Genomic DNA, 24,473 nt, shown 5'->3' with positions numbered 1-24,473 from the left:
CTTTTCAAAATTCATTTTTATTGTAATTTATTCGAACAAATTGAATTTTACTAGGATGCTCACCTTGCAAAAGAATTAAAATACCGTCCACTATGATCAATTTTAATTGTCTAATCTCAGTTCCATTAATTAAATTGCTTTGATTTTATTAATTGAAAAAGAGGAGCTCCTGCATTTGAGGAGCTGAAAATGGAACGACGAAAAAGAATTATTTTCTTGTGACATTTAGCTGTTCTGCTCGCTGTTTTAATTTTAAAAGAAACTGTTCGAAAGAAGCTTTATGCAAGATACAAATTGTCTAAGTTAATTATAAGAAATATCGGTCTTGTATTCGACCTATTCAAGATCCTACTCTACATATACACAGCCAGTTATTTACTTCTCCATCAGATTGATTTTTCACTATTTTATCAATTCGGTGTTAAGGGCGGAATAAGTTGGAAATTAGATTAACCATGTAAGGGTTAATATAAGGGTACTTGTAAGGATTGTCTACGTTACAAAATCTCATATTAAATTCAACAAAATTTGTAGGACACATATATTTCACTTATAAATATTGCAAATTGCGATTTAAAACGCGATTTAAAATTATATCCTTTGAAACCATAAGGTTAAATATGAGTCGTAAGGACGTCAAGTAGAATCATTTACCCGAACACATTTGCCTGCACTCGAAAGATAATCAAACATTGTCTTCTTTATTAATTTGATCGATGTATTATCAGTCTACCATAAGCCGGATGCAATTCTGAATGAACGCCGAAGATGCGTACTTTTTAGTACAAACACGACATGATTCATTATAATTGGAATTCAATTCCTCATCAAAACCCTGAAATATAGGAATTTCTCTAAATCCGACGTCTTTCAAATTGAAAGACTGTATATTCGTTCAGTGAAAATTGTTTTCGCATTCTCCACTGCAACATACAGAACAGTTCAATTTCAAGCGCTATGTGTAACTGGTACATTACTTTTTACACTGCCAATTTTCCTTCAATACGCAACACCATTTTCGCAGATTACAGAGTAACAGGAAATATACCGCACTAAAATTAGCAGTGGCAACAGGGATGTAATCAGTGACACACTTAATACGGAGTTTGTTTGTCGAAAACAAAACTACCGTGGAGCATCTTATTATCAGGAAAATGTAGAATATCCACTGGTATCTTATGTCATTTACTTAGTATCGGTGCAAACATCGATTAAGTAGAACAGACTGCAGAGATAAGCATGTCATTGATAAACTATCGGCGCATTTAGTTATAGTTCGCCAATTACTTCTGCGATTCCCGTTCCTTCCAATAACAATGGAGACCATCGCTCATGTAAATCACAAATAACAGTACCAACAAATTATAATGAAAGCTAATTTGTAAAGGAATTTTACCAGAAACTGTGCAACGAATTAAATCGTGTACAGATGACTTCGCGACAATTTGAATCATAAAAATCAATGCGGCACAATTTGTTAAGAAATGTGTCATAATTATATTATTAACAAAATTATATGTATATACATCTCATATGCTATGTATATGAGAATTACACTTCTAGAAAAGTACAATCGTAATTACGTTATTAGCACTTCGACAGCCGTATGTGAGTGACAGAATTATTTAAAATTTAATTTTTAAAGATTAATTTTTACGCCAATCCATTGTAATTTCATAATTTTATTAAGCCTCGCAAGAGTAGGAATATTGTAGAAGTAAGCGATGTCGTATAATGTTGCTTTGCAATTTTAGTTTAATTGAATAGAATACTGTAATTTTACGACATTTTCGAGGTCACCGGCGCGGCCGTCGAAATCAATGATAAATGATCCGTAATAATAGACTGTTTAAAATAACGATTTGTTCGAGACGAAACGCGCCCAAGCCTGGTGGCAGACAGTATAGACCATAGCCAGACTAAATTTCATTAAAAAACTGTTTGTTGGTGAAAGGGGAACAGCGGAATTTACCAATATCGGCGGGCACGGTACGTATCGAGCCGTGGACCCGACTCGAGTTCGCCATCAATTCCGTGGCTCTGATTTCCTGGAGCGTCAGGAATCCTCTTACGTTGCCACTCTACAGGAGTCAAGGAACCAGTCTCCTAGAAAAGGTGTACGCGCATTATAAACCTGACCCAGCGATCTCGAGTAGGAAGCCCTGTCTGGTCCAACGGGCCCGAAAAATCTAGGTCATTGGCCTGGCTGGCTACGTAGGCCGCGATGGGATTCGTGGTACCCATGATCCCTTTCTTCCATCACGGTTTAGCCTCTAACTGTTTGCGTCACAAGCCTCCACTCCGGTTCATCTGATCTTTTTGTCAACCGTCCTTGTCTCGCCGCGGCTTCCTCCTCCTCGTCCTCCAGCTCGCCACCGTAACCCGGAGCTTTTATCTTCGCTCCTTCGTTACCATCTTAATTGGGACTTAAACGGGACGGTTAATACGGTATTCCTTATTCCCTGATTAATTTGATATCGTATAGAAGCGGTTATTAGTTCGTACCGCCGGCCTATCGACTCCGCGGAACACACACCCCTGGAGAACACACAGTATTCGATCAAACAAATCACGTATGTATCTATCAGTGGAAGTATTGGGTTGGCAACTAAGTAATTGCCGATTTCAATTATCGATGTCTCTCACCCGCATTTTTACGATATCCGTAAATGTTATATTATAAAATTATTATTATTATTATTATTATTATAATATTGTGTATAATGCGTGAGCATTGTACACAATAAGTTTCAGCAACACATTGTTAACACCGGCCTTACGGGACGTGTCAAAGTGACGTGTACCAAATTTTTTAATTGACAATTATTGAGTTTGGAAAGAACCAATTATGGAAAATATATTCACCGAATTTGTGTCACATACATTATGATCAAAATCGCTGAAAATCTAAATAAATGTATGCTTGTTATTTTTATGAAGCAATATAAAACAGCTGCTCTTAGTGCTCTGTAAACCTAGTGTTAATAGACTGGAGATATCTTTATGCATTTATGATATGTGCAGATTTTTAAAATGCAAGGAAACGTATAAATTAACACGGTCTAATAGCATTTTTCATCTCTTCTTACATGGAGTAATTTTCTATAATTGAGGAAGGAAATTCTTCTTTAATTTGAATGTTTGAAAAATAACGTATGAAAAAATAAACGCGTAAATAAATAACGCACACTGCCTCTCCATTGTCTACTTATTAACCTCTTAAATGCAGATAGCAAGTTAATACGTCATTGGTGTTCGTTATTACTATTCAAACACTTCTCATGTTCTTCTTAGATCAGCGATTAATACTGTCATTATATTGCGTCAAGGTATACATATATACATATATATATATATATATTTGTATAAACTATACTGTATTTGCATTGCTTACCATCAAATTTTTATGTTGATTTTATTTGGCTTTTGTAAATGTCCTATTTGAGAAATCACTTTGCGAAGTGCCAACATATGAAGCAGCATATGCAATGCAAACAGCAATTTTCGATTGTTGCAAAATTGTAGCACATCATCGACAATTTTGTGACGTTTTCATATCGTGTAACTGGCAATGAACGTGTCTAAGAACTTAGAACTGATTTTGCAGCTTTTATTTGAGCAATATTAACCCCTTGAGTGAAAATCATTCGAAATTTTGCATCACTGTATCTGAGAACGCATTCCAGTTATCGATACTCATATGCAAAAACATGCGGCTCTTGACAATTACTATGTTCACAAAATTTTTTACACGTTACCTAGTGCACGTGTGATACTTCTCTCCAAGTTTTTGGAGATGCTCAAGGTGTTTGCTCTACTTCCACACTTCATTTTTACTTTACAATTATTGAGATTGTAGAAATACACTTGCGTTCAATTTTACTTCTTTGAACTCACAATATGGTTGCAAAAAGTGTTCTGAAAACTGTTATCTTAAACTATTATCATTTCGTGAAAACGAGTCGTAGTAAAACAATGACACTGGACTCATGTTAAAGCTTGAAGCTTCTACTTTTCCATTATATCGTTCATTTTCTTGTAACAGATATGCGTGTAATATAGCAAGTGGAAACTGTGACGAAGATGCTCTTTGTTGAAATTTTTGCGAATTGAAACTCTTAGCACAGTTTGAAATCTCACTTTACAACGGCTCCTTAAACTTAGGTGAACGATTTTTTTTTTTAAACTATATTCAGCTTTGAATGGAAGGTGTACCACTTACTTTATACGACCGAACTTGTTCCTCGTTTATGTTCCATAAAACGACTGAAAAAATCGTGCACCAAATTTTGAGGAGCCGTTATTCAGGATATAAGCTACAATCTTCAAATCTGTGGAAGATACGTTCATGAAAAAATTTGCCTACGTTCTCCGGATTAGTTTATACGTTCAGTCTTCAGTTTGGAATGAAAATAGAGGCTTCAAATTTTAACGTGAGTCCAGGTTTGCTGCTGTACGATAGAGCTGGAGATATTTTTTATTCGGAGAACGAATCAAATTTTATTCGTAGAATTTATTCGACGTATTTTATTCGAGTAAAACTTTATTCGTAGAATTTATTCGATATTATTATTCGAGTAAAACTTTATTCCAAGAATTTATCCGATATATTATTCGAACAAAATTCTATTCTAAGAATTTATCCGATATATTATTCGAACAAAATTCTATTCCAAGAATTTATCCGATATATTATTCGAACAAAATTCTATTCCAAGAATTTATTCGATATATTATTCGAACAAAATTCTATTCCAAGAATTTATCCGATATATTATTCGAACAAAATTCTATTCCAAGAATTTATTCGAATAAAACTTTATTCGAAGAGTTTGTTCAAATAATGCCCAACATTGCAGCACGACACCCTTCTATAAAATTATAATTAAACAGCGGGTTTTATGCACTTACTACGACAAAAATGAACAGATCAAATACAAAACTATAGAGACACATTAGAAGAATTTATAAACACAAAAATGATGTAACCATCATTATCAACTTATCGCAATTATTAAAACAGGAAATACATTCTCATCTAACTTATATTTCTTACAATTGACTCAGACCATTTTTATTTTGCATAAACATCCGCGGTCTAATTATAACAATCTAGCTGTCGACAATTTGTCGAAAATCGAAAATTCGGTGTACGAAGACTTCTTCAACTATATTCTTACACGAATCGCCAAAAGTTTGAATAAATATATTGCTTTTACGAGCTACTGTAAAATAGCATCCTTTTAGTATAAAAATAATGTTTAAACAGTCACTCCATTTAAAAACAGTGATTTCTCACGGGAGTCGGTGGTCCACTTTTGAACGAGTATCGTCGCTCAAAGCTATCCTAATTCTGCGATATCGTTGAATGGGCGCGTGAATGGTCGAATTGCAAAGCATTTCTACCCGTAATCCGCGACTGTGGTTTTAACGGGTCTCGAGGAGTTCGACCAAAATAAAAAGATCGCTTCGTCTCGTTTTCTCTTTTGTCCGCTCCGCGTTGCCTGGTTCTTCCGTATCTCGTTGCTGAGACAACGTCGCGAGAGGCCGTATAACCTTTGAGACCATAACCCCGTTATATTATTACATTTAACAATGGTACCCGCGGTCTTTACCCTAACCGATCCACCGTACAGCAACCTGTCGCGAAGATATCTCGGATCCCCTTTTCTTTCCCTACTAATCATCTCTTTTGTCCACTTTTCCCGCGTAATTTGACGCGTTGTCGGCTCGCGGTGACGCGGAAGAATTACTCGCGTGATACCTACACGCGATAAACCGATATCTTTAGCGGTACAGGTCGCAGAATTTCGAATCGAATGGTGTAACTAGGTGTTCCTGGAAGGTGTAACTCTGGAAAGACAATATTTTAACACTCAAATTCATCAAAAACAGACGGAATTCAGATTCTTCGTTTTATAATTATTGAGATTATACGACTGCTCTTTAGATTAGATAATTTTAATAATTTTTCCTTTTTTAATTAGATAATTTATTGCCAGAGTTGGGTATCACTCGAATAAAATTCTATTCTACTAATCTTTCGAATAAAATCTGATCCGACTAATCTTCCGAATAAATTCTTGGAATAAAATTTTATTCGGTTAATTTTCCAAATAAAATTTTAATCGAACAATGTTTCGAATAAATTGTAAGAGTAATATATTGAATACAATTTTATTCTCTACCGATCTTTCGAATAAATTCAACGAATAACACATTTTATTCATTATTCGTTATTCGAATAAGATATGCTCAATTTTGTTCAGATATATTTTGTAATAAGTAGATTGTGGAATTTTATACAAATTCTTATTTTCATAAATAATTTTATGAAAAACATTTTATTATCGTAAGAGAATACTCATTTGGATAAATTTTGATATTTTTGAATTGGTTTTAATAAATAAGAATATTAATAAATAAAATTTTGATTAAATGCCAGTAAATTAACGTCTTATAAATGACTTTTAGGTCACAGTTGTGTAATTGGACCATTATTTGTTGCTGTCATTTTAACAGTTTTTGTTTTTCTTTTATGTATTAATGTTATTATGAATTCCAATTATAATTTTTAAATTCTTAAACTACACTTTCTTGATAAAAGAAGGTTAAGCACAGTTTGTGTTGATTACTATAAATAAAGATACCGATTTTCTGTAGTTGAGATTATCTTAATGTTTTCATCAATTAATTTCCCTCGTCGTAAGAAATTCGATACAATTATAAAATTTTCGCTCATAATGTGAAAATGTACTGTATGTAAACCAAATTTTCAAAAATAATTATTTCATTAAGAAGGATAAAGTTCAACAAATGACATCTTTCTCGCAGATTATTTGAGCCGTTTATTTTGACAGTGTTCTAAGTCCATTTATTTTAAAATTCAAATATTTATTATATTGCATTTAAGAATTTCGTATTTTAATAAATATAAAAATATTGGTAACTGATAACTTGGTGGTATAATGTTTTTGTGTTTTTATTATATATAATATATAATGAAAAAAATATATTTAATAAAATATATTTATTATATATAACGTAGAAATGTGAATATTAAAATAGCCAGCTCGATGTTTTCGGAAAATGGATTTTGGCCACTTTCAAAATGAACGATTCATTTACATTTGAGAATTTACGTCTGCGCCGAAACTTGTTCAGATAGAGGCAAAGTAAATTTGGAAAAAGATTGGAATAAATGCCCATCATTACTTACCGGAAGTCGAGCGCGTGCTGCGTGAAAATAAGTTCGACTCAATCAGGAGGATCTATAAATTGCACGAGATCAAAGTAAAGACGATGACTTGCTTGGGAATACGATTCCGCATTAACGAAATTTGTTTCAGAAAAAAAAAAAAAAAACGAAGTTTTTACAATAAAATATAATCACTAATTACAAGAGAGACTGCGGGTTTTATGCGTTCATGGCAAAAATGAGTAGATCAAATTCAAATTCAGCTCGTTATAAAAATGATTAAGAAAGAAAATAAACATTTATTAAGTATTTGCATCTTGTCGTCAACGCATACAACTTGTATTCTGCATAAAGTTCCGCAGTCTAGTAATTACAAAAGAAAATGCTACAGTGTAACCAAATATGGGAAAGTTAATGAGAAAGAACGAATGGAACATTAATTTGTTTGAAACGAACACGAGATTACACAAAAAGAATCGGTTAATCGTGAATGGAAAAGAAAATTGTTACATCATAAAATAAATAGTATACTGGTAAAAAGGGAGAAGAACGAGGAAAAAATTTTCGCAAGTGAATTTATTATTATTATCCATTAAAAAATTTTCCATGAAAATTTTCTATTGAAAATTTCCAAACGAGATTTTAAAGTTTGAAAGAAAGTTCAAAACTGCGCTTCCAGCGAAATGTTTCATTTTGACAAATGTCGACCGACTACTCCGCACAATTATAAACGTGTATAGAATCATAGATATCAATTTCATAATGAAATAATAAAATATCAACTTTTTCGGCGCAAATATTTACGAACGTTCTAACAATGCCCGTAATTAAATAGAAATGAACAGGACCGTCTCTAAACTGAAAGGAACGCGTCGATCGTCGAGTAACCGGTGACGGTGAATTCGTAAGACTGTTTTCGAGAGATCGATACAGGCAACGTGACCATTATGTCAAGTAAACGCAGAATCCGGGCGTCGGCCTCTCCGAGGAGAGTCTCGGTGCCACACTTAAAGCGAAATAAAAGTAAGAAATCGAACATGCACGCGTCAGAGGAGATCCGGATACGCGGAACACGCAAACGAGCAGCCGTGAATCTTTATACGGGGTTCCTGATTGGCTAGCCGCGTGAAGACACGGAGGGTGAGTACGTTTCGTTGTCGCGTATAACAGGCCGGTCATCATTTCGGACGAAAACTTGCCAACTTTCTCCTTGCGAATGTCGATGCGTTCCGCTTCGATTAAGCTTCCACGAAAAACGGCGAGCTTCGCTGCCCGCGATGATAATTCGACGGCGACTCGCGCCGTAAAAAGGAGCAAAACTAGACCGTTCAAATCGCGATTTGAAAGCAGAGGAACGAACGGCCGCGGTTAAGAAATTTTCGTCGTCCGTATCGATTCAGCGTGCCCGAACACTCGGAACCCGCGGAGAGGACCCAGGGATCGTGACTGAGGAAACGAAATGGCAACATCGTGTTACGGTAACAATCATTTAATCGAACATCAGCTTTTAAATAATCCACATTTTCTGACTTTATACAAATTACAATTCCGCAGCCACCATTTCATCACGGGACGGCGGTTTCGACGGGGCCTTCGCCGGTCGAATGACGAAGGACGATCGGACGAAATAGATTAATTAATGCGAGGCGTGTCGACAGCTTGGCTCGAGCTCGCCTGAGTGAGTATTTGCTTCAAAATTCACGGGACGAAAATTACAGCGCGGATCGTCCTGCGCCGGTCGGCTCGCCGAAAGCTCGTTGTTGCTCGTCCCTGTTTCGACGACAGATCGTTCGAAAACAGAACGGGATATGCTAAGTGCACCGAATCGTTCCGTCTTCTTTCCCTCCATCGAAAAGGACCCGTAATACACGAGCGCCGCATCATCCAGGAGGCGATCCGTAAACGATCCTAAGAACGTCGTCGTACACATTACATTACGGTGCGCCAAGATCGAGAAGCTAATTATGGAGACTAAAGAATTAAGAGGGCGGGACAGGGACGAGAAACTTGAGTAAAATGCGACGGACGATTGACTATCTTACAAAGATAAACCAATTGAAGAGAAAGGAGAGGGAGAGGGTGGGTGGGTGGGGAGCGGAGGAGGACGGACAAGTCGAATGAAAATAAATAAGAAAGAAACAGGAAAGGACTGCGGACACGATGAGACTGTGAAAAATATATAATATAAAAGCATTATAAATAAAAAGAAACAAGCGATAGAATCTACTCAAACAACGCATTTGGAAGAGCTTAGGTACATCCGTAGCGCGGCCATTGCGCATGGCCGCACCTCCGCGTAGTTTTCGTCACTTCCGTCTACGTTTTTAGTTATATGTTACACCTAACTATGTATATGTATACATAATAAATGTATATATACTCTCATTCTCTTTATCTACCTTTATCTTTCCCGAACGATCATCTCCCTCGAGAGATGCTTCCCTCTTTCACGTTCTCTCCTCTCTTCTTTAAACATAAGAACGTTCGCTTCTTTTCCTACGTATATATACGCACGTACCCGCGTACGCGTGCTCCGTTATCATCGATACGTATGTATGTACACACACCATATATTTGGACCAGCGGGTTTCACTCACTTCGAATCGTCGTTTATAACACAGCACGAGAGATCATTCTCACACGTCACCCGACCGTTTCCTGTTTCTATTTCATTCCTTTTCGTTCCCTTTTCGTTCACGTTCACGTTCCGTTTCGATCCGTTCCGTGTCATTCCGTACGCGCGTTCCATGGCTCCGTCCAAGCTCCCCGTACGATGGTTTTCGTATCTATTTACAATGTGAAAAGCCTCGATCTATACCCAAAAACATATTGCAACTGGGAGTCGCGCAACGGTGTATCGGTACCGGTACCGGTGTCGTTAATATTATCTGGACGGTTATTTTTCGGGCTACGATCATTCACAGAGCGGGTACCAACTCAGAACCGCGCTCAGCGTCGCAGAACAACCACGGCGGTCAGCCTCGGGGTCGTTTCTGCTCGACGCCACTTTGTCATAGGTACTTACGGTAGTCTCTAGGTACATCCAAACTGTTCTCCCAAAACCGCGGGAAAAAGGACTCTGTCTCTCGCCGGTCTAGTCCCTGCCGATCCTTTTATGGATCTGTTGATGCTTGATCAGGTGCGCCTTCTGTCTGAACGCCTTCCCGCAGACCTCGCACCTGAACGGCTTCTCGCCGGTGTGGGTTCTGAGGTGCACCTTTATGTTGCTCTTGTTCAGAAATCCTCTGTTGCAGATCGAGCATCTGTGCACGGGCTTCTCCTTGCCGCCGATCAGGCCCGACTCGGTCCCGTAGGGCAGCGCCGTTGCCCCGGTGCCCGGGCTCTTCTTCGAGGGGTTCTGCGAGCCCGGGGCGGGTCGCGACCTCTTCCTCTGGTGGGACGGCGCCGCGAACGACGAGTGCAACAGGTGGTCCGGGCTGCAAGAGGTCGACACTCTGCCCGGCGGACTGACGGGCGGATAGGGACTCGTGGAGGACGGGGTCTCGCCGCAGGACGCGTTCTGCAGGCCGGCGTTCGCCGACTGTAACCTGGCGTTCAGCATCGGCGCGTAACCGTGCGTCAATAGGCTCTGCAAGGTCGAGCCGTGCTGCTGCGCCTGGGTCGAGGGCGTCGCTGTTGCGTAGATCTGCGGGTACGGGCCGGGCGAGTTGGTCTCCTGTGCCTTCGGCGAACACGCGGTGTCGATCCATTCGGCGATGTCGATCCAGTCCCGCGACGCGTCCGGATCATGCTCCGAGCTTGCCCCGTTCCCGCCGCCGGGGACTGTTGTGTCCGCTATCGCCGAGCCAATGATCTCCGCGATGTCCTCGATATCGTATTCCACCTGCTGCGTGGACTGTGGCAGTTGCTGCTGCTGATGGTGATGATGCTGTTGCTGTTGTTGTTGCTGCTGCTGCTGCTGTTGCTGCTGGTGCTGATGGTGCTGTTGTTGTTGCTGCTGCTGCTGCTGCTGCTGTTGCTGCTGCTGCTGCTGCTGCTGCTTCTGGCTGCCCTGCGGGCAAGGTGTGCTCGAGGACACCACCGGCGACTCGTAGTATTCCTGATTGGAGGATGACGTGGGGGAGGATGATGGTAACGAAGGCCGTTGCGCGGACGAGGCTATCGTGTGATAATGGTGGCCGGGTATGCCGTTGATGCTTAGGTGTCCCGTGTATCCTGTGAACGGCGGCAGGGGCTTCAGCTCCGCCAGCGACTGCGCCGAGGCGACTCCGACGGAAGAGCCCAACAGAAGAGTGTCCCATGCATCCGGCAAACCAGCTGCCGTTTGCTTGACATCCGGAGGCTCTAGGAAGTCCGGCCCTGTCGCGCCCCAGGGCGACAGGAGTAAACTGTCCACGCCGACCACCTCGGCGGGCGATCCACCGACCACAATGCCTGTCCCTTGACTACTATGCGGCGGCTCGACCCCCGACGACGTCAAGTGCGGCGGCGCTGCCGGCGGACCGGACTGGGTCTCGTACTTCATGTCGATCACGATGTCGGAGGTTGGCGAAACGACGCCCGCACAGGGTGGCGCGACGACGTCCTTGACCAACGAGCTCTTGCCGCCGCACGCCGGCGACTGCTTCAAACACCTGTTGCCCGGATTCCCGCCGATGATGTTGTAGGGCGACGTGGCTGCTAACTCCTCTTCCTCGGTGTCCAGAACGTCCTGCGACGACTGGCTGAGAGGATACTCGACCTTGATGTTCCGCACCACCGTTCGCTCCTCTTGTCCCCGGCTCTGTTGCGTGTCCGTGGACGGGTACTCGAGCTTGATGCAGGACCTCGAGAGGAGATCCTCGTCGGTGTCGTTCCGGCACTGGCCCGACGATATCCGCGACGTGGACAGCAGAGAGCTCAGCAGGGAGGTGTTGAACGCGGAAGTGGAGGGCGAAGACAACGACGAGGGCAGCGACGAGAGGGTCGCGTTGGTCGATCTTCGATCCTCTGGCCGGAGCTTCGAGTACTCCTCCGTCTTGATCCGCACGTTCAGGGTCGACAAGATTCCGTTCAGCGAGTCAGCCGCGGCTAGGCCGCCGTGGCCGATGTTCCTCGCGTTCGCTGACACCAGCGGCGACGCGACCGCCGACGACGTCAACGTGTTAACGTGGCTCGTGGTCACCGGAATGGTCCGGATGTTGTTGCTCGCCGTGGACGTGGTCGTCAGGAGCGCCGACAGCAGCAGGTTGCTGGCCGCCGAGTGCTCCGGTGGCGACGAGGCGATGCCGTACGCGTTCGTTGACGAAGCTACGGCATTAGCTCCCCGCGCTACCGTGTCCACGTGGCCGAGGCTCGACGACGAGCACGAAGAGGACAGGGTTGCGGCAATGCCGTAGCTCGTGCAGATATTTCGCGAGCCGTTCGATTGATTCGGCGGGTGCTGCGACTGCTGCCGTTGACTCGAATGATGGTGGTGCTGCTGGGACTGCTGCAACGGGCTGCTCGTGTTACGATTCGCCGGGTTGCAGAACTGAAAACCACCGTTCCCGTTGTCCGGTGCCCCCTCGTCGATCCTTGGGGGCCCAGGGGTCGAGGGGAAGAGGGGACCAGGATTCCACCAGGGATCCACTCTACTGCCGGGGGTGCTGCAACCGCCAACGGCGCCGCGAGGACCTGCAACAGAAAATGCCGATTTTGGAGAGGACCGGTCGAAGTGCAAGAAAATTTCTCTATTTGACGCTCGGCTTCTACGCGAAAATGACCAGTTCGGGAAGAGGAGATGCGATCGTTCGAGCCTTGCGACTAACTATGGTCATATAACAACATTCTAACTGTAGTTATCGATCTATAAAAACGAGTCGCGAGGCTGGAATAATCGTGCCTCGTCTTCCCAAATGATCCATTTCTGTTCCCAAGCTGAGCCTCGATTAGGGAGCATTTACTCGTGACAACGACGCAAGAACAATTCTGTGGTTGCAAGGAAGAACGCCGCATATCACACGTTTCCAGTTCCGAAATATATCGTCGCTTAAAGCTCCTTGCGATTGCTAATATAATAATAATTCGTGTCGGTAGCGTTCCAAATCGCATCATTTTTTCGAGTCTATAAATAAATAACGTAAATCTTATATACTACATTTGTTGAGATCGTGACGTGCGACGTTTCTCCTTACGAGCCACAGAATCGCGAAGCTGACTTCTAAGACATCTCGACCTCCCCCAGAACAGGCTCATCGCTGCTCAGCGCGTTCAACATGTGTACATCACTTCGTATCCCGAAGTCTCGAACGCGCAACAGATTGCGGAATGACGATCCTAGTTTTCGAAGTGGACCGATTTTCACGTACGCGCAACAGGACGGTCTCGCGTCTCACGTTCCCCGCGAACGGGGCCGACAATGGTGTTCTAAGGTGCCTCTAGGTGGATAAGCTCGCGGCTGCACTGATATCAAATCGTGCGTGCGAACACGCGCGTATTATAAACGATACTTTTGCGAATATCGCACGCACACCGGCGCGCGTATACAATGCACGCGCGTACAAATACACATGTATATCAGCGTGTATCATGAAGTTAAGTAGGCAGATACCACTTCTCTCGAGAAGAAAGGGACTTGCTCCCGCTAACTAGGTTAGTGGCACGCTAGCCAGCCACGGTCGGGTACACTCGACCAACCAAATTGCCACGTTTAAAAATACATTTTCGTGTTGCAAATAGCGCGTCGTCGTGTTCGTCGTGCCGCTTGTAGATCAGAGAAAAGAAAGACGAGCGAGCATCGACGGGGAAGAAGAGAAAAAAGAACAGAACAAGAAGGAAGAAGAGGCAGAGAGCGGCCGCGCAGCCAGTGTTCATTCAAGAAAACACAGGTGAGCCGAGGAATGTACGCCGATCTCCGGCGTAGAAACTTTCGACGGAATTTATCGTGCGCGAGGCTCGGTGTTATAAACCATGACCAGTTAACAGGAAAAAAGGATCCAACAAAAGTCGAACGATCGGAACTGCGGTAACAGCCCGCTAAAGATCCCGCCGCGCCGCGCCGCGCCGTGCAATTCGCCGGCACGAAGCGTCGGCCAGAAAGGGCGACCACCGTTTCCATCGGTAATCGGCGGCGAGTTTCTCCGAGGAACGATCGGGACAATGGGGAACGTTTACGCGCATCCGACCGAAATGCGATCGTCGCATCTGGCCACGAAAAACGAGCAACCGCGATTTTGTTCTCTGCCGATGCCCGGGATTGACACATCCGCGTGGCCGTACGGAGCACACCATGGGAATCATGCAAATGGTAAACACACACGTATGGTCCGGCTGTCCGCCACGAGGTTCCCTCGTTTCCCTCCTCTCGCCATCGCCTCTCTGCCGCACAGGGTTCACTCGAACACGCCACGTCCGTCCTTGTCGTCGGTTAGAGCCCGTCCTTGTCGATTGCCAGCGGACGGTAGACGCGTTGGAGGTCCCCACTTCGGGCCCGGCAGGGAGGACGGGGGGTCTCTCGTCGAGCCGTGACGCGTTTGCCGGGTACCGTTATCCAGTGGCGTAGACTCGGCACGGAGGAGGGCCCGGGCGACCGCCGAGAGTCCCAGCCGCCGCTACGCGACTAGCTCGCGCGCCGCGATCCCACCTTTTTCGGGCCTACGACAATGTCTCGATAAGCCACTTATCAATGGGATCACCAGGTATCCGCGGGACGCGATCGATTCGGCCGTGTCGATTTGCACTAGGCCATCCAGGTTTACGACGATGCCCCACCTTTGCGGTCCCGCCATCGCGGACGTATGTGTCTCTCTGCCACGTTTCAGGCTCTCGTTAAATTACCACCTCGGCGGCCCGCGGTAGCTGCGGGCCCGGGACGATCGTTGAATTATTTAAACGGCCTGGTCGGGATGTCTCTCGGTTTTAAGAGGACTCGGAGTGGCGCGCTCGAAGAGGAAGTTTTCCCCGCAGCGCCTCTAACGAGGCGGTGTGCTCCGGACCGAGCTTTCGAATAGACGATGGACCGATGCACGCTCGGTTTAGCCTCTGTATCTTCAACGATCGCGCTCGCGGGAGATCAATATCTGACCGGTTGAGATAATATCGGCAGGACGGATCGGTTCGGACGGAAGGAGGACGATCGACGCGAGTGTCATTCGCTCGGTGTGTCCACACGTGGTGGCACGTCTAAATGAAATGCGCATCGGTGCACGTGTACCGGGGAGCAACGAGGACCTGCATCGCTGGTCCCAGCGTCTGCCCGCCGCTACTTGCGCCCGTGACTATACGCCGAAACTATACCGCGATCACGCTCGCGTACAGTGGGGACCGAAGTAGGCCGAATCACCGTTACAGCCTGCTGCACGGTCGAAGCCTACGCAAATCGGCTAGATTTTGCTCACATGGCTTTCCTTTTCGTTGTGAAAAATGGCGCGTGCGAGCCCGTAGTTTCCGCGGCGACCCACTTTTGTCGGCTCGGTGCGCGGACCGACGGGTCGCCTCCCCCTTGCTCTTCGACCAACCCTGGTCGAGCGTGACACGTCTCCCAGGGTTCGCCATCCGGTTCCCGTATCGTCATCCCGAGGGAGGCGACCGAGACCTTGCTGGCCTTCGCGAGGACGGAGAGATCGTCGAAGTGTCCGAGGAGCGTGGAGGATACCTCGACGCGGCCAGCAAAATTCGGGTTTCTCGCGGGCAGGCACGGACGAGAGGAACGTGCGTCGTCACGTGAGACGACGCGCACTCGTTCGCGCCACTATACCCGGTTAAACTATATCTGAAACGCGTGCGTGTATAGTGGGGAACGGATGTAGGTCGAAGCACCGTTACGCGTTGCGCTCGACGGCGAAGAGGCCTACGCAAAACCAGTCGGATTTTGCTAGGCGCGTAAGCCATGGCTTTCCTTTTCGTTGCGAAAAATGGCGCGTGCGAATCGCGGTTCCCCACAGTGACCCACATACGGGAAACGAGTCACACTCGCGCCTCGGCTCCGAGCGGACCGACGCGGAGCGGACCGGACCGGAGCGAAGCGGCGTCGTCGTCGTCTCTCCTCCTCGGCTGGACACGCTGGAAACAAGGCGTGCTGCTCCTCCCCGCGACACGTAAAACCAGAAACGAGTAAACGTGAAATTCACTTCCACGCTTCCGCATCCGACATGAATGACGAACTCCCCGCGTCGCCTCTCGCCCGGCGAATTGCCGAGGTCGACCCAGTTCTTTCGCTTTTTAAGACGGACAAAATCGTATGGTAATCGAGCGCGACCACTCCGTCGCCTTTTCTTTTTTCTTTTTTATCGTCCGCTGGACCGTTTTCGGGCCAAGGGTCACGGGGGATCCGGCGCGAGATATTAGATATGGCCGTCGATAAGGGACCGCAGAATTTCGAGAATGCGCGGCGGTCGCGCGAGCGAGCGAGCGAGCGAGAAACTGCTTTCTTGCCGCGGCGGAAGTCGCTTTAGGTCGATCGCGGAGATTCCATTGGCGAGAAATGCAGGACAAGCGCGACCGCCGATCAGTCTCGGCGTCGACTTTCGCGTTAATACGACTGCAAAGGCGAATACGTCAAATGAGGGTACTATCTCTTATCTGTCGTAGCGGTATACGCGGCGGTTATGTTTAGCGGCTTCATTAGTGCTCGTCCGACGATTAGCGCGTCATTATGTGGGCCCGCGATTACTTTCCTTTCGGAGCTATCCGGAACTAATGAAATATCTCGGGCGCATTTTCGAGCGGCGAACCAGCGCAACGTCTCGGGCGGAGCGGGGCCGATAAACACGCGGTAGAGAGCGCGCGCGCGCGCCACGAGCGCACGCCTTTGGGAATAGGAGATTTCAACGCCGGGCCGCGCGGTAATGTCTGGGGAGCACTCCGCATTCTTCGCGTAAATTCTTCGCGTTTGAGTCATGGTTCTCGTAACGACTCGTTAATATTTCGTCGAACCGAATGCTAAGGATCGCGCGAGCGACTCGCGCACGATTCGTCGCCGCGACGACACGATAATTAGGAAACGCGTTGGATCTAATTATTATGCGATTCGTAACACGTCCGACGAATCCGCGTTTATCGGAGGCCGCGGAGAACGCGGAGCGTTCGGCTGCCACGAATTTTCGTCGGTAACGTTAGCTGAACCGTGATCCGAAGAAAGTAGATCACCGCCAGGAAGCCTCACAAAGTTGCTCGCGCCGCTCGATCGAGGTAAACCCCGATCGACGCGCAAGATCCACGCTCGGAGAAATTCGGTCTGCTCCGGTATTTGCCTCAATGTCGACATCAAAATGCGTCGTAGCTCATAGGTGTGTACGGGGGACGTGCGCGAGGGAACCTGGCACCGCGCTGCCAACGGAGAAAGTGCGGCAACCATTAAGGTAAAGGTTAAAGAAGACGAGGGCGAGGTGGTGAAGGTATAGTAAGCTCGCGAGGCTACGATCGACGGACGAAAAACTTCCGAATGCCGACGAAATCGGAACGAATCGTTAGCCGTCGTGAAGACGACTCTATCCGTGAATCGAACGTCCCTATTTCTGGCGGAGCTTCCGCTGGGCCCAACGGGGGCTCGCCGAAGGGCCGCGTTTTTCGTTGCAATTCCGATGGACCATTTCGAGGTGTCCGACGAGAGCGTGCGGTTAAACGAGTCCGGTGAAGTACCGGTATTCGTACATGCAACCGAACAAAGCAGTTATGTTCGACGATCAAAAGCGAGGCGAGCATGGACGCGACCGTGGACGGAGCCCCGGTGTATCTATAGGTGCTTGCGGAACTGACGAGTCGGAAGCCCCCCTACTCCGCTGGAATACCGGTTAATGTGGTACACTGACCTACTCTTCAGCCACCGCGATACCACCGGGAATACCCCACCACACTGTTATTCTCTCGTCCTTCTCTTCGCCGTTTCTTCCTTCTCTCGCGTTTCTCCCTCCTCTCCGTTCTCTCCCTCGCCTCCTTCATCTTTCCTCGTCTCTCCAGCATTCCCTTTCAGCATCTTGGCAATTCCGCCTCTCTCGCGGAGATTCCTAAGCTCTTGTTCTTCCTCTGACGCGAACAATCCTCGCCGATACATCCTGGTTCTTCGCCGAAAGAAACTCGAATGTCCGCGTCGTGCCTCCTTCGCCTCTCCTTCTCGTCCTCCTCGCTCGAGTCAATTCTGATCATTATTAATTTTCGGCTCGCGGAAAGCTAAAGCGAACGAGGTAAATCTTTGCCCCTCCCCCCCGGGGGGGAAACTGCTAATTAAACGGAAATCGTCGGTTTTATCGGGCGTCTCTGAAAGAGAGGAGAGAAAAAAGGGTACAAGGAAGCAGCTTCCGGTCGTCATTTCCGCTCAATCGAGCACACGATCACGTGAACGTAATTGCGAATAGTTTATAGAGAAATTCATAAGCGGTTTTCATGGAGCCGCAGCTCGGTCTCGGGCGCGCGCGCGAGTCCTTCGCTCGGCACAGAAAAGCCTCGCGGCACCGAAAAATGCGCCGGCCGCGAGAAATCGGCGTCCTGACACTGACACTGCGGCTCGAGCCAATCGTGAATTGGCATGGAAGAGCAACGAACCGCCTCGCAAGATGTCTACAACCTCGCGAAGCGGCAAACACGTCGATTCCCCACTCGCGACGGCTAAGGAAGTCGCTCCGGAGAAATTTCACCGCGAACCGAGCAACCTCCGTCTCCGTCGACTCCCATAGTCCTCTAAGGCTGCGTCCTCCTCGCCGATACCCGAATACCTAATAGCCGACTCGGCTTCTAAATGTCAAAGAACCACCGACAAGACGTATGGGTTCTCATCGGCACACGCTCGTACACCCATAATGGGAACGTTCCGTGCAGTGAAAATCGTTTCACCTTAACAACGACCACCGCCGAATATCCGTGGCCCCGAAACGAAGGGCAAGGTTGCTCGCTGATTAGCGGATCCCTTCCTTTTCCCTTTCTTTGTTTTCTTTTCGTTCGTCCTGTCCCGAGAAAGGGCGCGCGGTCGGTTGCATTTCGGCCGCGTCGCCGTTCCTAATTGATCGCTGCCGTCGCAGATTTATAACCTACCTGGGACTAAAATCGAGTAGGCAAGAAATGGGCCAGAACATTTGTCGGACATCCGTGTGATTTGTTGTTCTCGAAACGACGAGAACCACGAGCCGGTCTGGCTACCCTTGCGACACCGCGCAAGATCTCGAACGCCGATCCTCATCAAATAAATATATCCTGCGGAAAATTATGCTCGTTATTATTCAACGGGCCAACGGTCTCTGACACCCATCGCATGCTCCCCCTCCCCCCGGGTTACCCAACGAAATATATGGTCCCATTCATGGTGCAATTCCGTATCGTACGGCCGTGTCCCGTCGGCTCCGATCCTCTCCGGCGATTTTTTACTCGCGATAGAAAGTCGTCGTGGCCGGGTGCCGGACGATCTCCCGCGGACCGTCGTCGACGTGCTAAATTTCGACAAGTCGCACACGTCGGGACGCCGTTCCAGAGTCGCCACGGCGAAGCTCGTGGCACGTCATCACGACGAAATTGCAGTCCGGTCGTTAAAGCTGGGTACGCGCGGTCCGAAATACCGAAATGCTTCCGTGCCACGAAGAATCCTCTTTTATGACACGGTTACCAGTACCCGTTAGTAACTGTTAGGTTTTAGTGCCAGGTTCCACTGACACGTTGCGAGCGGCCTCTCGCGATCCGAGGGATCAGGATGCTTCCGACTGTTCATTCATCGATCGGAATACCATCGGAACACTCCAGGTATTCTCGTCGAGTTCGTCGTGTCCAGCTACGCGCCTGGAATCCTGTACATTTCGAGATCGTCTGGCGGCAGTTTAGGGAACTCGGGAACAATTGACCCTCGTCCGTCAAGTTGACACATTTCCCTCGTGCACTCGCGTGCGGCAGGAAGAACGTAGCTCCGCGCGCGTCGTTGCGTTGTTTACGAAATTAATGAATTCGTGGCATTTAGAAATACGACGTTCACCACTTTTACGAACGAAATCGATGGAACGAACGCGCGAGGTGCGGCCCCCGATTTTCCGATTCTACGACGCCGTTTCCTTTTTATGCGCCCCATATGGGCCCATTGGAAGACCATCCCGCAGTTCCGGAAAACAGGTAGGCCTTGCCTACCCTACGTTGCCAAAGGTCAAGGACGGCCAGTGACGCGACGTCTATTCGAATTTCCTATGCATGAATTGCCCGGAACGTGGGGGAGGGGGGTCGTTAAATTTCTTCGAAGCAGTTAAAAGAGACGGAGAGGGAGAGATAGAGAGAGAGAGAGAGAGAGAGAGAAAGAGAGAAAAAGAAGTCGGCCGGAATCCGCGAGTTCGATCGTGAATACGAGACACGGGTTCTATCGTTAGAAAGCGTGGTAACTCGAGTGACGTATGTGGTACAAGAAATTCTGAGCAGGAATCGATTCGTAAAAATCGCGGCGTCGCTCGCGGAACGTTCTCGCGATGCATCGTTGCGAATTCGTTCGCGGAAAATCGTCGGATAATCCATGGTCGCGAATCGTCAATTGGGGCGGCCATATTGTGCGAGCGCGAGCGCGAGCGCGCGCGCGCGCGCCACTTACGAATTCTTTCGCTGGGCCCGTTATATAATCAACGAATTGTTTGCAACGATCCTAACGAGAAGATACGAAGGATATTGCGAACCGTCGGTTTATCGTCGCGATTTTGATCGCCGGTAAACAGGTGTTTCCATGATCGGTAACGCGGGCGTGTAAACGGGCCGATGAGCGACTCGGAAAGATCGAGAGAAAGGTAAAAAGGAAAGGCTGTGTCAGTGTAGGTAACTTACATATGAGCAGCGTGGTATCCAGAGTGGAATTTTTGATGTCCTCAGGACCTCCTCTTATAAATCTATCCACAGAACGAGACACTGTGCACCCGCTGGATCCCGGGGCTGCTTTGACAACGGATTTATCAAAGATCACTTTACTACAAGACTTCACCTCTCACGGGGCAACACCGATGTACAAGGGCCCGAAGGACGTGAACGAAGGTCGAACTTATATTCCTTTCGGCGTGACGATAAAACGGCAACGACGGTCGCATAGAGCAGGCACAATGGTATATAGCACGTTAATGACGACAAGAATGTCTCCGTCCGTGTCTGTTATGTGTGTGTATGTTTGCGTGTGTGTGCACTCACGTGTAAGTCCCAAATGTGCACTGATCGATCGAATCGTAGTTATCGAGGACAATTAACGACCGCGTCTAATTCCCCGAGAAAACCGGAAGCCAGAGCAGGACCACAAAACTTTCACTGCGGTCTTCCGTTTCTTCTGCCTGTTCTCGCTGCCTCCTCTTCGCCGCGTACTTCTCGAGGCACCAACGCGACGTCCTTCCACGGTCGACCGTCGAGGGATCCGCGATCGATCCGCCGTAGATCAGGAAGAGGAATTCCCGCGGGACAGGGTCCTTGACCTTGCCCAGAATCTCCTTCCTTGCCTCCTCGAGCACTGTCGACAGCACATCAGCCTCCCGGTGTTCTTCATCAGCCGTGCGCACTGTTTCTCCTCCCGTTTCCGTGACCTTCTTCTGCTTCTTCTTCTTCTTCTTCTCGTTCCTCTTCGGGTTCGATCACTCGTTCCGTGAGATCCTCCTCATGGGTCTCTAAGGACGATCTCAGGACCTGCTCAGAATCCAATGACAGCCGAACCCGCGTGGAGAACTCGAACCGGAACAATCGGGAATCCACGCACCGTTCGCGGTCACTATTGCGATCGACGATTTTGTCCTCGATCTTCGTGTGTTCGCGTGTATCGTGCTTTTCCTCGTCCCGCTGTATTCTCTCTGCCTCCGCTTCTTCCCGCGCGCACTATTTCCTTCCGTCTCGTGAATTTTTAGTGAAACGGCGCACGGCCGGTGTTGACGATCGTCGAACGTCGGAGAGATAGAGAAAAAGGGAGAGAGAGAGAGACAGCGAGAGGGAGAGAGAGAGAGAGAAAGAGAGAAAGAGAGAAAGAGAAAGAGAGAGGTGGGAGAGGCCTTGCGGATCTGATACGAGCAGGGAAGAAGCCTCGCTTCCTTGGCACCGGACGAGATGCGACTAATTCCTAAAAGTAGGCGAGGAAGAAACGAACTGGATGGCCTGTGGGCCCTTACTGTGAGGGGACTTACACTGTACCGACCGACAGAGGCCCCTACTTCGAGAAGCCTCCTTGCGTATTGAGCCGGGGGGACCGTAAGCCCCCACCTAAAACTCTACCTGCCTCCTTCCCCCGCAGTCCGGTGCTCCCCGTTGGTGCTCTTCTTCCACCACTTTGTCGATTCGAGCATCCTCCACTACCGGCGCTAAATCACCTCACACCGAACTGCGCATTGTAGTGCCGATGCGCCAGTAGGACCACCGCCGGAAAGTGCCTTCCCTACTCTTGAATACAACACCGGATCCAACATTTTACTATTCGTTTCGCAGGTCTAATCTTCGATGTAGTTAAGGGACAACCCTCAAAGGAATTACTATACGGGACACAGTTCTTCGAGGGTCAACCTATTCCGATGAATTCGGTGGAGAATTTACTGTGTTTGTACTTTTGTAGTATCGTATTTATCATTATATTAACGCATTATCACTCGTAAACATACAAATTTATGCTTCTTTGACGTTTCGTGAAGTACTGAAGGCATGTAAACAGGCTTTTATGCACCGTACGTTAAATGCTGGCGATCTATACGTACATACAGTGCGCCATGAAAGTATTCGTAAAGCTTCTAAACCGCAATAATTTTTTAAAAGTGGACTAAGTGGACTAATTCAATTTTTTTAGGTGATAGAGAGACTAGTCCACTAGACGATGACTAAAATGTCTTTTTTTTTAAATTTTGCTATTACTTAGAATGACAAAGAAAAAATTGAAAACCCTCACTTTTTCATTTTTTTTTATCTGAGCCTGTAACAAAAATTTTAAAAATGCCTCTCGTAGATTTCGGTAACTTATATACGTGCTGAAAATTTGGTCGAAGTCGGTTAACCCAGAGTCGAGCTACAGGTATTGAAAGATCTTAAAAACTGCAGATTTTTTTCCAGTTTTTGGTCGAAATCGTGATAAAACTGCGATTTTTGCCGTCTTTAATTTGTTATAACTCGTAACAACGTCAACTGATCTCGATCAAATTTTCAGTATGTATATAAGCTACCGAGATCTACGAGATGCATTTTTTAAATTTCCGTTATAGCCTCAGATAAACAAAAGTTAAAAAACGAGAGTTTCCTATTTTTCTTTCGTCGTTCCAAGTAATAGCAAAATTTAAAGAAAGCTTCTTGGACCCGCTATTGTCTAAAAAAAATGTAAGTCACTTGGTCCGGTTTTAAAAAAATTATCGCGCTTTAAAAGTTGTACCAACACTTTTGTGCGCCACTGTACGTGTCACACGTATGCGGAATGTGATATAAAGGAAAGTGCAGGCATTATTACGTAATAATAAGTAATTACATCGAAAATGCCTAGTAAACAGAACATAATAAAATAATAATATAACAAAGTAATTGTAATGTAATTATAAAATAATTACTGTACAGAAAGTCTTCGCTTCGATTTTCATGAACTATTTGATATTTTAAAAGTTAGATGCATTTTTGTCAAGTGATGCAACAGTGTCGAAAACCTTAAAATATGTCGGGTACATGCCAAAGCGTTCGCACAAACAGACCGGGCCGTGGTGTGTTAATTCTAGAGACGCTGTTGCAAAACTTCGGAAACAAATTCTGAAAATGGATATTTCGTGCGCTTGATCGATGCGCCTACTAAGCGATAAAAATAACTAATGCATGTTGCTTTATGAGAACGACGACACTGAATTTACCTAGACTCCGCGCCATTTTTGTTACAACGTAAGCCAGAATTAAGAAATTTATTCAATCAGTTACAGTGAAAAAGATTCTATAATTTCAACAACTTTTAAATGAAAAATTTGGAATCGGTCGTTTTTTTTTTTTACCACTTTAGTGTTAAAATGGGTCGGCTCGCGTTGGATCCCGAATTTTTATGCAATTTCATAGTTTTGCAGCTCATTTTTAAGAATTCAATTGGGGAGACAATTTCTTTTAGTTCAGAGCTAATCTTCTGGAGCGAACTTGAAACTGGTATTAATTTTTGGCAAAACAAATGGCAAAATTGGCAAACGTTTTGATAAACGTACATTACTATCGATAAACTACTATAATATTTTAACGAAAATATTAAAGATATTTTCATACGAAAAATTTTGAGACGTTCGGAATTCAAAATTCGATTTGTTTCTAAAAAAGAGAATGATTTTCATTAAATCCGTCAATCTATGTTCAAATTCCGTGTTCGAATTTAATATTTAATTCATCATTATTCTAAATTGCATTAAAATTATGAAAATACATCTGGCTTTGTCTAAATTTT

The 24,473-nt window shown here is 46.2% G+C and overlaps 1 protein-coding gene across 2 annotated transcripts; it reads right to left on the bottom strand.

The window, feature by feature from the left end:
* Positions 1-8,671: 8,671 nt before the first annotated feature.
* Positions 8,672-22,233, bottom strand: ich (zinc finger protein ichor). 2 transcript variants are annotated; one of them, XM_076524794.1, is made up of 3 exons: positions 20,894-22,233; positions 19,145-19,303; positions 8,672-12,814 (listed from the first exon to the last, which is right to left on the bottom strand). In XM_076524794.1, exons 2-3 carry the CDS (start codon positions 19,287-19,289, stop codon positions 10,293-10,295), a joined length of 2,667 nt encoding a protein of 888 aa, XP_076380909.1. In that variant the 5' UTR covers positions 19,290-19,303; positions 20,894-22,233; the 3' UTR covers positions 8,672-10,292. The 2 variants fall into 2 exon arrangements, with proteins under 2 accessions (XP_076380909.1, XP_076380910.1); XM_076524795.1 differs by lacking the exon at positions 19,145-19,303 and having other exon boundaries at positions 20,894-21,028.
* Between the last annotated feature and the right edge of the window lie 2,240 nt (positions 22,234-24,473).

Source organism: Megalopta genalis, chromosome 10, assembly GCF_051020955.1.
Source record: "Megalopta genalis isolate 19385.01 chromosome 10, iyMegGena1_principal, whole genome shotgun sequence".
NCBI classification, from domain to species: Eukaryota; Metazoa; Arthropoda; class Insecta; order Hymenoptera; family Halictidae; genus Megalopta; species Megalopta genalis.
The sequence above is the reverse complement of the archived record's forward strand: the minus strand, read 5'-3'. Positions and strand labels throughout refer to the sequence as shown.

Coding starts and splice junctions, on each gene's coding strand:
- ich (XM_076524794.1), bottom strand. CDS start 19,289: ATGAGGATCGGCGTTCGAGATCTTGCGCGGTGTCGCAAGGGTAGCCAG. Junction 12,815..19,144: donor CTACTCGATTTTAGTCCCAG/GTAGGTTATAAA, acceptor TTTCTGTTGCAG/GTCCTCGCGGCGCCGTTGGC.